This window comes from Microcebus murinus, chromosome 18 (genome assembly GCF_040939455.1).
Source record: "Microcebus murinus isolate Inina chromosome 18, M.murinus_Inina_mat1.0, whole genome shotgun sequence".
Taxonomy (NCBI): Eukaryota; Metazoa; Chordata; class Mammalia; order Primates; family Cheirogaleidae; genus Microcebus; species Microcebus murinus.
In genome coordinates, this window is record NC_134121.1 from 38150238 (window position 1) to 38163748 (window position 13511).

A 13511-nucleotide genomic window follows, 5' to 3' on the forward strand; every position below is an offset into this window, starting at 1 on the left:
CGACCTTGAGCAAGTCCCTTAACCTCTCAGATCCCCAGTGGCCTCTTCTGTTCAACAGGGTAACACCAGCTCCAGGCAAGACTGCTCAGGCAGAACTAAGGAGGCAAAGCCTGTGAACACACCCAGCCCAGGGCCAAGCTCAGGTGGCCCTGGGGGCACGGGCAGGACAGAGTGTCTGCAAGACTGCAGCTACACACAATGGCGGGGGCAACACCCCGGAGCCGCAGGAGCTCAGTCCAGCTGAGGTCAGTGGGCCAGTGGGGAGGAGGATGCGGGAAGAGGATGCCCACAGAGGGTGTCCCCCGCTGCCACAGAGGGCAGCGCGAGCAAAGGTGTGGAGGAAGGGATGTGCAGGGCGTCCCGGGGGCCAAGAATGAAGGGGTCTGCTCAGGTCAGAGGGTGGAAGGGGCCAGTGGTGGACACGGCTGCAAGGTCAGCAGGGCCAGGGTGAACGGCTGCGCTTGTGCCCTGACTCAGGCTGGACCCGCCCCTGCCCACGACGCTGCCATGGAGGCCCTGGGGCGCTGGGGGGGGGATGTGCAAAGCAGGGTATTAAGAAGATTAATCTGGCTGCAGTGGTAGCAGCGTGTGGACGGCTTGGAGGGGAGAGACGGAGACCAATTAGGATACTGCAGCGGTCCAGGCAGGAGGCCGGAGAGCCGGCTCTGGCAGACAGTGATGTACCTCTCACAGGGAAGGCGTGAGGGGGTGGACAAGCAGGGTCAGAGCTGAGTACAAATCACCCCTGCGCTGCCCAAGCCCACCCCAGCCCCCATCTCCTCAGCTCCCACCGGCTCTGCTGACCCTGCAATCTCTCTATTGGGCTCCTCAGCTCCCCTCACCTCTGCTTCCAACAGTCCTGCCTGCTGCTCCCCCGACCCAGGAGGGGGGTCCCGGAAGGCTGCAGTGATGGTGTGAGGGCCACTGGGTCTGTGGGAGGCTTGGGAAGTCAGAGAACACCTGGGTGGCAGGAGGTTTCCCGGAAATCCCACACACCTCGTCATGTAGGTCACAGCTGTGCTATTCCCACCACCCCAGAAGCTCTCTGGCTCAGACCCTCACCTCTCTGGGCACACCCCCCTCCAGCACCATGCCATGCCCACTGGGCCAACCGTTAGGTGTCATTGTGACCCCAGCCTGGTCTCCTAACCAGGGTGATGCCAAGGAGCAGTGTTCTCCCCTTCCTGCGATCTCTCCAGCTCCTGGAAGGCCCCACAATGAAATACACAAGCCAACGAGGCAGGGAGCACCCGCGTGCTCACCCAGCTTCAAGACGGCCGACCCAGGGCCCCTGCTACTTAAAACTTGGGAGCTGCGCCCTGCCCCTCACCCACCCGGACAACCTCTGGCCCACGGTGGCCCGTGGGAAGGCTGCCCTCATGACCACACTGTCCCAGGCTCCCACCCTGCCCAGCCCAGCCCAGGTAAGTCCCCACGCCCTCCTCCTCTCCGCTGCGGCTCCGGAACTGCTGAGCCGCGCTAGAGAGGCACGAACCTATGCTGACTGGACAGGCGATTCCCTGCAGGGGCCCACGGAGGCTGGATGTTTTATCACAGTCCTCCCTCCGCCACCACCCCACCATTGGTCCTCCCTTGTCAGGTCTCCACCTCTCTGCCCCAGCCGCTGCCTCAAACCTTCCCCATTCCGCTGTCCCCAGCTGCACTCCCCACCTGGCCTCCTGCTGCACAGGGGCTCTGTGTCCCGTGTCTACTCCTGGAAGGGAGCCAGCCCCTCCTCCACCTGCACACCACATGCTCCCCACCTCCAGGCTCTCTGGGCCCCCCACCCATCAGCTATCCCGGTACCCATCACTTCTCCAATCCCTTCCCTTCCGCCTGAAAGCAGAAAGCTTCCTCGTGACTCCGGACCCATTCACCCCTGAACCCTGGGCCCCGGCACTCGGGCTCTCCAGGGCCCCTCTTCCCAGCCCTGCTCTCAGTGGATGCCTCGGCAGCATCTGAGCCCATGCTGGCCCCTCCCGCCTGGCGCCAGCCTCCCCTGGCTTCCCCACCCTGTGCCAGCCCCTCCTGTCCCTGGAGGCCACCTTCCCACTGCCTTCCCCCCTCAGGCCAGCATTCCTCAGAGTTCAGTCTGAGCCCACAGCCTCCACCAGCTCCCACAGTCCCACCTCTCCAGCTGTCATGGGAGTGTAGACGACACAAAACAATCTCCAAGCCCCTGGCTCCCCATCCAGGGAGCCAACGCCTGCCTGACAGCCCTCCCGGGATGGCCCACAGCCATCTCACACTCAGCACATCCAAAACAAACCCTCTCACCTCCTCCCAAACCTGCTCCTTCCCAGCCCCAGCATTCTCCACGCTCTGCCTCACAACCTTGGGGTTAGCTAGGAGCCGTGCCTGCCCTCCATCCCTCCGGACGCTAGGGGAACTGCTGTCCTACCCACCCCCTCATTCTCTCGGCAGCTTGGCCCCACTTGGGGCCTCATCGCCTCTGATCTGAACAACAGAAATAGCCTCCAGCCCCTCCCCCACCCAGCCCGCACCTACTGGAAGCTGCTTCCTTCAACACCGGGACTCACATCACTCCCTGCGCAAACACCTCCAGGCCAGGGTAGGGAAGAAAACTTGACTGTCCTTCAGAGCGACCCATGCCGTGCATTTCCCCTTAGACCTCTCCGCTTCTACAGCCCGCTCCCCTACACCTGCTATGAGTCCCACCCATCTTTCAAGGCCCCCCTCAAAAGCCACCCCCTCCACGGAGCCCTTCCAAATTCGTCACCTGGTGTGAGTATCTCTCTTTGTTCCCTGAAGTCTCTCTCTCTCTTTGTTTTAATGCATTTGGCATAATTGTCCATGAAACAGAACAGCTTTTCTACTAGAACCTATAGTTCCTGGGTGCTTCTGCCCCCGCCCTCAGCCCCCTGAAATTCTAGTGTTCCATACCAGTGTGCTATGCACAGGGTGTGCTCCTTGTGCTTGTGGAATTGGGGGAGCCAGGGGACAACTGAAAGAATGAGAATACCCCTTAGCAGACATCTCTAAAACAGCACCCCTCTCCTCCCACACCCAGAGATACTTTGAAAGTCTGGGGTCAGGTCAGCTGTAAAGGACCCTCCTTGGTCCCCAGCACCAGCTCCTCAGCCAGGACTCCTCCTGGAGGCCAGGGGACTGGCTTGGGTGGAAGGTATCCATAAACTTTTGCCCCCAAAGGCCACATTTGCAGTGTCTGTGCACGTGTGCAATTTCTGGGGGAAGGGTCACCAGCCTTCAGCAGAATTGAAAAGGAGGCTGTGACTCCCTTCCATAGTTAAGGCCTACCACATCTGGACACCCCCACCCCACCCCCAGCTTCCCTCTCCTTGAACAGCCGACCTCACTCACTTATAAATAGAAACTCTCTCTGGACATGGATCTGGAGTGACAGGATGGGCCCAGAGTGTGAGCGACCGGCAGAATCACCACCTGCCCTGTCCTCTCCCGGCTGGCCATCTACCCTGGACCCTCCCTCCCTCTCCCCTTCACTGGGCTGCGTGTCTCTCCCCTGACCCTGGATGCTGTTGTCTGTCTTCTAGAATATGAGGTTAGCACCTGCCTCCCTACTCCGTGACTTGGAGACCAGAAGGGGAGGATCAGGAAATTTCCGTGTCCCCAAGACCCCTTCCTGCCCCTCCCCTCCTCCTGGAGAGGCTGGGCCCCCGTGCAGACCCAGGGTGGACAGGGAAAAGAGGACAACCACTTTTCCGAGCTCTGGCAGCCTGCTGGATATGGCACCAGGATGGCCTGTCGGCACCTTGCATGCAATGTGTCCCTCCCCAGCCCAAATCTGCTCAAGCCTCAGTGCTCCCCTGCTAGGTAGAAGCCTGGGAGTGCTTCTTGCTGCTTCCTTTCCCCCAGCTTACAACTAGTGTTGAGTACTAAAGATTCAGCCACCTGTCAGCTCTCCCAGCCCTCTCCACGCCATCTCCAGGGACAGAGATGTAGTTTGAACTACCTGGATCACTGCAGTAGCCTCTGTACGTGCCCTACCCTCCACCCGTCACTGGCTATGTCCTACTCTTCCTTCAGACTCAGCTCAGAGGTCACCTGCTCCCAGGGCTCCTCCTCCACGCACCCCTCTCTGAGCACGTGCCACATCATGTAAATATGACTGTAAATTCGATGGCGACCTCCCTGAGAGGAAGGACGGTGCCTTAGGCCCAGTGTCGTGCTGCTCTGCACTGGCATCATGTTGGTAGCTTGAAATTGACTATGGTGGGAGCATTTACACCATGTAAATTGGCAAACGCCACAAATCAGGGCTTTTTTTTTTTTTAAGGGATGGTTGTTAAACATTTATCAGCACACCAACGCTTAGGCCCAACTCTGATGATGCCAAGGAAACGTGTGGAATGGATGGATAGATGGATAATTCACCGAAGTTCCGGGCTCCATGCACTGCCCTCTGGTGGCCGGGGCACACACATAGCCTGGCCCTAAATCAATCACATCATCCTTCCGGCCTCACTCAGGTCCATTTTCTTGCTCCTTCCCCAGGGTCCTGTGTCCTTGTCCTCCTCATCAGCTCTCTGGGCAAACAAATCCTGCCAATTCTCCACCAGCTGGTGGTCAAGGGTGGGGAAAGCAGGAGAGAGTGGACAGCAGGGGGCCAGTCTGGGGTGGGGGGGTGGCACAAGATGATCCCTATCTCCGTCAAGAGGATGGGGGGGAGGCAGGACCTGACAGTGGGAGAGGGTGGATGGGGCCCCCAAGGGCCATAGACACAATTGCTCATTAAGGGTGCTGCAAGGGTGGGCCACCAGCCTCTGTGACACTCTCCCTCCCCGTGGCTCCACCCCAAGCCTGCCCTGCCTCTGTCCTCATTTGCATCTGGGTCTGGTCTCTGTCTTCAGCTCCCTCTCTGTGTCTCTGTGGCTCCAGTTGTCTCTGCCTCCTTGCTATGTCTCCATCTCTCCCTCCATGTCTTTCTCTCCTGTCTCTGTGCCTCTGTCCACCCTCCTACCCATCCCCCACCCCCCTCCATCAGTCTCCTCCACTTTGTTCCCATCTCTCTCTCTCTCTCCCTCCCTGCCCCCATCGCCCCCATGTGTCTCTGTCTCCTCCTCTGTGCCCGCTCTGTGTCTCTGTCTCTCAGCCCCCCACATGTCCTCGCTGCCTTCCCTAGCAACCTCCCCCCACCCCCGCCCCCCAGCCTGCTCAGGCTCTGGGGCCCAGATGGCGGGACGTTCACGCCGCAGTGCCTGCAAGCACAGGGCCATGGCAGCTTCTGGGATGTCTCACCACCCCCCACCCCTGAGCCCGCTGGGCAGCAGTCAGTCATCTGCCCAGCCTGCTGGGACTCCCACTCACCCCTGTGGGCCCTCAGCAACCAGGTACTGGGGCAAACTGGAGCAGAAACTGCCGCCCCTGGGTGAGGCCTCCCTGCTGCTGAGGGCTTAGGGTGTGCCGTGGGCTGTGTCCCCCTTTCCTCAGGAACTTGGGCAAGGAGATGCTGCAGGCACCCCTGACTGATGGCTTTTACTTCCTCTCCAAAGGGGTGTCCTTCTTGATGTCTAACTGAAAGCCCTCTTGCTGCGGCTTCATCTGCCCTGGGTCTGTGTGACTCAGCTTCTTCCCAGTGCAATCAAAGCCTCCACCAGCAGCATCTGGCTAGGCAGGGACTGCTGATGTACCCCCCAGGGGGCAAGAGGAGGGCACTGAGAAGGTGCCCCCTGGGGGATGGGCATCCGACCACGGCTAGACCTGGGGTGAGGGCAAAGGAGTTGGGGTTCAGGTTCGGGGAGCCTGGGCAATGGGAGGTTAGGGACTACCACCACCTGGTCCCAGGAGCAGAAAATGCTGCCCCCTCCCCACCAGCCTGGCAGAGCGGAGCACCTCTCCCCGGGAGGCTGGCTGAGCGGGCATGTGCACACACACCCACACCCCACGCAGCCCAGACACAACATGCCCACTGTGGTGCCATGCACGCCCACCTGCTGGCACTGCAGCCGGTGTCCCACCCCCTCTCCACCCCATAGCTACCAGGTGGGGGGCCGCCAAGGCAAGATGAAGTGGCATCAGTGTGATGTGATGGTGGAGAGGGTACACCTGGCCAGACGGGGCAGTCTGGGGCAAGAGCCAAGTGCTCACAGTATTGCGGGAGCAGAGGTCAGCGGGGTGGGGGCAGGGGGCTTAGAATCCCCTGAAAAGTGAACATCTCACTGTCCACTCCAGGCCCAGCTTGGACCTATGTTCCCAGCCTTGACCCCCTCTGCCTGCCTGCATCCCCCTGCCGAGCCCGCCTGCCCGCAACCAGGCCCCACCTGGCTGAGACGCCCCTCCCACGGCGCGCTGTGCTGGGGCAGGCACCCGCCCCACACCTCTGGCCCCTTGTGCCTCTGCCCCTGACTCGGGGACACGGAGATATGCTGCTCAGTTCCAAAGCAGGAAAGGGTGGGTTCTGGTGGCCCCGTCCTCTTCCTGCTGCCTCTGGGAGGCAAGAACACCCAGGGGAGAGGAGCACAGACGGGCGCAAGCCACAGCGCCTGCCTCCTACTCCGAGCACTAGCCAAGGGGTGACTAGAAGGCTGAGCAGGGGGAGGATGCTGACTTCTGGAAGGAACCCTGTGGAGGAGGAAGCCAAACCCGGTGTGAGGCTCATGGCGCCTGCTCTGGCCCCCACCAAGGGTGCAGCCTGGTGTGTGGCGGGGAATCGGTGGGGTCCCCCAGGCCACCATTTCCACCTCTGTGCAGCTCTGGGAGCTAGAGCAGCCTCCTCCCCCTCAGCTCAGATCCCATTGCTCGCAGCCATTGGCCCCACAAAACAAGCCTGCTTCCACATGACAGCCCTTCAAATATTTGAAGACAGCTCGCCTGTCCCTGCTGAGCTCTCCTCCTGACTAAACCTCCTGGTTCTTAGAACGGTTCCTCAAACGCGATGGTTTCAAGTCCCCTCGCCACGCTGGCGCTCTCGGCCGCCCAGAGCCGCCCCGGATCACAGCACGACTCCCAGACCGCAGGCCGGGACAAGCCTGCTTCCCGCCCCAACCCCAGCAGGCCTTCGATCCACCAGGCGCGTGGTGGATCTCACCCCTCCACTCCTCACCCCTACCAACGCAGTCCCCTCCTGCCGCACCTTCTCCAAAGACCCAAACCTCCTCCAGTGACGCACCTCTCCCCTTGTCCACATCCTTCAAAGCCGCCGCCTCTGAGAAGCCTTCCCAGATAGAACACACCCTGCACCTGTCCTGGGCAACCTCTAAACTCAGAAACTTTGTGGCATTCACTGGTATTCACCCTCCGGAGAATCCCCATGCGTGGCGCCCGCGCCCTCGCCCCCCTGCCCCGCCATGCAGGCTTCGGCGTGGAGAGTAAAGAAGGAGCCGAGCAGAAGGGGAGACAGAGGGCCCCGGCGCCAGGGGAGAAGTGGCTGGCGGGGGCCCTGCCGTTGCCCACACCCCTACCTGTTCATGGTATTCGATGCCCATGCTGAGAGTATTGACCAAGATAGCGATCATGATGCCCCGGCCAAAGTACTTGCTATCCACAATCTTCCGGAAGGTGTCACAGATCAGTCTCCAGAAGGCCAGCACGGAGCTGGGCTCTGCGTCCTGGCTCAGGCTCCGCTGCCGCCGGCTGTGGGGGTCCCGGAGGTCGCTGTGCTGGGCGTCCTGTGTGAACTCGTAAACCGCCTCACTGTCTGAGTCAGGCATCTCGTGGTCAGCAAGCTCCATCTCCCCGGCCCCCGCCCGGGCACAATAGGGGCAGCTGTCTGGACCACAGGCTCCACTGTCTGCCCTCAAGCAAGGGCTGGAGATCTTGCAAGAGCTTTGGCAGGCACCTGGAACAGGAGAGCAGAGGTTAAAGGCTCCAGGGTCTTTTACCTGGGGCTCCCCTGCCCTGAGTGAGGGCACCTGGGTGTTACAATGAAGGGGGTGCTGGGCACCTAGTGGGCCCGGGGTGCTCACTGCCCTGCAATGTGGTCAGTCCTGAATAACAAATGTCCCAGTGTCAATAGCACCATATTGATAGTCACTGCTGAGTGTCTCAGGGCTCAGGCAGAGAGGCCTCAATATTCTCTGAGGTCCTGGACAGCTCCTAAGTCCTAAGGCCCTTCAGCAAGGAGCCTGGACCATCTCTCCTTCCCAGAAGCCAAGCCTACATCAACACTGCTCTGAGCAGCACTTTCCAAGGGATCCTTCAGACACACCCACACATGTGCACTTGCACACACACCCACACCAGACACACATATACGCACACATGCTCCAGACACATGTACACATATGTACTGTGTACACACTGCATGCTACCGTATATACACACATGCACATACCAAACACATGCTTGTACAAACATGTTCACACACAAGGCACATATGCTAGATACACACACCTGTGTGCGTGCACACACACCAGCAAAGAGCATCATACCCGTGTGCACCTGCACCTCCACATATCAGACATGTGTGCACAATGCACCGGACATGTGCATGCACAAATGCACATACACACACACCAGATCCCTTCGTGGACTCAAACATGCATATACACACCAGACTCACGCGTGTACACATGCACAGTGACCTATCGCAAGACAATATCCATTTAAATCCATCTTCAATCATAGAATATGCAAGCTGAAAGGAACCTTAGAGACACCCGGGGAAAGCATGTTTGTGGAGGCACCTGGCCCAGGGCCCAGCCCCTAGTAGGCACGCAGCGACATTTCCCCTACTGACTGCATCTGCACACAGGAGGGTGTCAGTAAGCCCCCACTGACAATAATGATGGGCCCAGCCCTGCCTTTTACACGTGGGTGTGTGCGACTGGCCCACGTCCCATGGCAGGGCAGCGGAAGAGCTGGCATAAGAACCTTTCGCTCTGGGCTCCGTGATAGCACCTTCTGGTCCCAGCCCACGTTCCCACGTAACACCCCCACGAATATCCCGCTGCTCCCCACGTGCCACATCCTTCCCAAAACAGTTCCTGGGCTGTGGCTACAGAGAACCTGTCTACCGGGGAGAGCCCAACACCCCACGTCTCACTGCCCCATGACACTGGGTGCTCCACTCATCAGACAAGCAGCTCCCCAAGGACTTGCGGCTCCTGGCCCCGGACTCCCTGCAGGGAGGGACTGAGACTCAGGCTTAGAGTGTGGGGCGTGATGCTGCGCATAGTCACATACCATCTCCCCTCTGAGCCTTGTGACAGGGAGTGTGGAGCGTGGGCCTCAGAGTCCACCCCTCACCCATGACACAGCCTTGGGCATGTCACACAACCCCCCAAGCCTCCTTTTTCTCACCCACACAATGGGGATACTAAGAGAGCTTATCACCTAATCAGCGGAGAGGATCCAATGAGACTTTGCTGCAAAGCATGTGACAGGCACACAGCCATTAGTCAAGAGCCACCAGATATTACTGCAAACAGCACAGAGCAGAATTCGTGGAAGGTGCCCATTACATGATAGCTATCGCTATTAAAATGCAGGAATTACGATTCCCATTTTAACAGATGAGAGAATTAGGGCTCAAGGGAGTGATGTGACTGCTTGACGATGTCAAGGCCATGAGAGGCAGAGTGGGAATCTGAGCCCTGGTCCCCTCTGGGACACCACCCAGCCCCCAGACAAGGGCACCAACAGGCCCCCACCCAGAGTTCTCACCCGTGCTCTGCGTCTCTAGCAGCTTGTGCATGGAGCTGTAGGGCCCGGGTGGGATGTTGAGGCTGGTGAGGGCGGGAGGCCCAGAGCTGGGGGCCACCTCTACGAGGGCCTTCTCTTTCAGCATCTCTGGTGGAGGGCTGGTGTGTACAGTGGGGTACACCTTCCCACTGCCCACGGTTCTGCCCGATGCTACAGATGGGGACCGGGGAGGGGGCGCCTGGCAGCGGACTGGCTCCAAGTGGCAGTCAGCATGGTAAAAGCTGTGCACAGACTCTGCACCACCTGGGGGGCCCCTGGAGAGGGCGGGTGTTGAGGGCGGTGGCAGCATGAGCCGGCGGGACCCATTGGCATCCCTGTCCTGGATCTCTGGGCTGGCCCGGGGGGCTCTGAGCGTCCCATTGCCCAGGTGGTAATGGTGGTGGTGGTGGTGGTGGTGGTGGTGTACCAGGTGGTGGATGGACAGGCGGCGGTGGGAGCGAGAGCAGCTGCCACTGGGTTGGGGCTCCTGGGCCCCGAGGGGTGCTGGGCTGCTCAGGAGCCCGGCCCGCACGCCTGCTGCCCGCGAGACCCGGGCCAGCCTGCGGGCTGCCTTCCTGAGGATATACACCAGGTACTTGAGCAGCTCCTCGTAGCAGCTGCCTGGCTCGGAGAAGCTCGCCAGGGTGCTGGCGTTGGACAGGAACCGCACGCGCTGTTCCCGCATCAGCTGGCTTTCCCGCTGCTTGGTCTCTGAGAACTGCGTGGCAATCACCACCAGGCACAGGTTGATCATGAAGAAGGAGCCCACCTGTAAGGGTGGGGACAGGAAAAGCAGATGTCCTGAAGAAAAGCGAATCACAATGCTGGCTGCCACGTACACAGGACTTCCCATAGGCCAGAAACCAGGCTCGACTATTTTCAAGCATTATCTCATTTTATTCTTATGACAGTCTTAGAAGGTGACATTTCCATCTGACAGATGGGGAAACTGAGGTCCAGAGAGGTAAGGCTTTTGCCCAAGATCAAGATCGCTTAGCCAATGCAGAGTAAGGCTGAGACTTGAACCAAGCTCTGTGAAATTCCAAGATGTTGCTATTGATAACAGTCTTTTCCTGCAAGGTTATCTTCCAAATTCCCTGCCCCTAAACATACCCACCCAAGGAGACTAAGCACCCCTCCCCAACTCCCAGCAGGAGTACAGAATGCTGTGGAAATGAGTGCACTAGGCACGTGGGGTTTTCCAGTTGGATTGAGTCTTCGAGATCTTGGCAAAAATGTTGTTCACAAGACTCCTGCCTCTAGCCCCCTTTCTAGCTGCGTGACCTTGGGAGACACCCTCATCCATAGAGCCTTGGTACCCTCATGTGAAAGCAGGGACCATGGGTCCCCCATACCCCTTTTCCCTGCACTCCCCTCCCCCAGCTGAGTGAGGGGCTGAACCCTGGACCCTACAGACTAGCCCCTCTGCCACTCTGACTTGCTCACACTCCCCTCGTCCCCATCTCCATGCCTCAGTTTCCCCAGACTCTGGGACGACCAACGCTTGGACAACAATCCCCAACAAAGGAAATGAATATTTATGGTGACAAAGCAGATTTTCTTTTCTAGATCGTGTCCTAGTAATTATGATAATTAGCTTCACTAGTGTGATTCCAGAGAGCTGTTTGAAAAGATTTTTCGGGGGGTGTGTGGGAGGGCGGAAACTAGGCCCCTTACCTCTCTGTCTGCTTCCTTCCCCCTCCCCCAAGCCTGGGGGCGAGGGGGGGCAGCACAGTGAGAGGACCCCGAGCCGCCTCAGCCCCTGAGGTGGGGGTCAGGGTAGGGAACAGGCCTCCCGCCAGGCTTCGCCCCAAGCCTGCCCACTCTTCCGCACCAGGGAAGCCAGGGAGGCAGGAGGGGCTGGCCTGGGGGACTTGTCCTTTCTCAGGGCCGGCCCTCGGCTGCTCACGCACCAGGAGCTGCCTCACTCTGCCTCTGCCTCCCTCTCGAGCTGGTCCTAGGACCTCAGTCGATCTTAATCTTCTCCTTTCTTTTTCTCTGTCCTCCACCCCACATCCACCCCCGCACCTTAATCTGTTTCTTCCTCTCTTTCTCTCAATATCCGATCCTGTGTCTGGCTCTGTCACTAGCCTCTTGGTGACATGGAATAGGGCCGATCTTGGGGTTGGTGGACTGGGGCTGAATTCCTAGCTCCAGGCTCTTACTTTTCCGTGTGACCTGGGGATCTGAGTTCTCATTTAGGAGATGGGGACCGCCCTCCCTGCACAGGCCACCTCACAGGGCACTACAAGGATTAAGCAGGCAGCAGATGTTATAACGCACATCAGCAGCGACGCCCCACCCACCCACCCAGCGACACTCATCTGCAGCACTGGCACGTGGCGGGGTCGGATAGACGAGGAAATGTCGCTTTCCTCCTCTGTGAAATGGAGACGACACAGGATGACTGCGAGGATTAAATGCGGCAGCACATAAAAAGGGCTTAGCACAGGGCTGGCACGTAGTAAGTGCTCAATAAATAAGCTGTGCGTGGCCGCAGTGAAGTTGTTAGCTATGAATGGTAGTGATTAAAACTATTAAATATTGCTGCTTCTGCCTCTGTCTCCTGCCTTCATAAAGTCTTGGAATTTCTGAGCTGGAAGAAACAAGAGATCACGCAGTGTTTCTCAACACCGACTGATGGGGACTTTGGGTGGAACAATGCTTTGTTTGCAGACATTTCAGGATGTTTAGCATCTCTCCCTTCCTGCCACAACAAAATGCCAATGGCACTCCCATCATCCTAGTAAAACACTGAACTCTGTGAACATACTAAACACCAGTGGACTGTACACTTCGAATGGGCGAATCGTATGATAGGTGAATGATATCTCAATAAAGCTGTTTTTTTAAAAAACAAAACAAGGCCAGAACCACCCTTTCCCATTTCCAAATGTCCCCTAGGGGAGATGGTATCACTCTGGCTTGAGGACCATCCACCTTACTGATGAAGGAACAGAGGCCCGGGGTGGGATGGGGGGCTTCAAGGAGAACGACTTGCCCAGGGTCATAACAGCAGTCAGTGGTAGAGTCTGGCCTTGACCTTGGATTTCCTCCTGGCTTCTCATCTGATGCCCTCCCTACGGGGACTTGTCCTGAGAGCTCAGAACTTCAGGCTGAGCAACATCTCCCCTCTCTGGACTGCCCCACCGGTGCCCCCAGGATCCCACCTCCCCACAGGGGCCTAAGGAGTCACTCACGATGATGAGGAGGATGAAGTAGATGAAGTTGTAGAAGGAATGAGCATCCATCACAAAGTACATGATGTCGACCCAGCCCTCCAGCGTGATGACCTGGGAGGGGCAGAGGGGCAGGCTGACTCTGGGCCCACAGGATCCCCCTCCCGTCTCCTCCGCAGGCCCTGACGCCCACCCCGACCCTGAGACTGACAGCGACCACTGCAACCCGGGACCGTGTCCCGGGCGGCATGCTGGGAAACCTCCCGGGCCCAGGCTGCCCCACCTGGAAGATGGCGATCCAGGCGTAGCCGATGTTGTCGAAGTTGATGGCGCCCTTGAAGGGGTTGTGCTCCCCCGCGGAGCAGTTGGTGTAGTACTGGTTCCAGTTGACGCAGGTGGTGTTGCTAGAGCTGTTGTAGGCCTCGTAGTCGAGGCCGCAGGGCGGGCCGCCGCCCCCCTCCCCGCGCAGCGTCGGCACGCTCCTGCAGGAGCGCATGCCGTTCTCGCGCGGCTGCGAGCAGATGAAGGGGCTCTCGTCCTCGTTCTCTGTCTGGTAGTAGCGCTCCAGGTCCACGCTCAGGGGGCTGCAGGGTGGGAAGCCGGGCAGGGGTGAGGCTGGGGAGGGGGCCCAGGAAGGGCGAGCTGGCGTGAGCATGGAGTGCGGGTGGGGAAGGGCCAGGGCAGGGCAGGGCAGGGCTTTGTGGGCACCAG

At 59.1% G+C, this 13511-nt stretch overlaps 1 protein-coding gene across 14 annotated transcripts in view; it reads right to left on the minus strand.

Annotated features, from left to right (window-relative positions):
* CACNA1G (calcium voltage-gated channel subunit alpha1 G) overlaps nucleotides 1–13511 on the minus strand; it is a 63581-nt gene that overhangs the window by 38715 nt on the left and 11355 nt on the right. For all 14 annotated transcript variants that reach the window (XM_012789781.2, XM_012789779.2, XM_012789775.2 and 11 more), the window contains 4 exons: nucleotides 13084–13384; nucleotides 12822–12914; nucleotides 9604–10390; nucleotides 7401–7777 (listed from right to left, as the gene is read on the minus strand). In XM_012789781.2, the coding sequence (XP_012645235.2) occupies nucleotides 7401–7777; nucleotides 9604–10390; nucleotides 12822–12914; nucleotides 13084–13384 (1558 nt within the window). The remainder of the gene's footprint in view (nucleotides 1–7400; nucleotides 7778–9603; nucleotides 10391–12821; nucleotides 12915–13083; nucleotides 13385–13511) is intronic.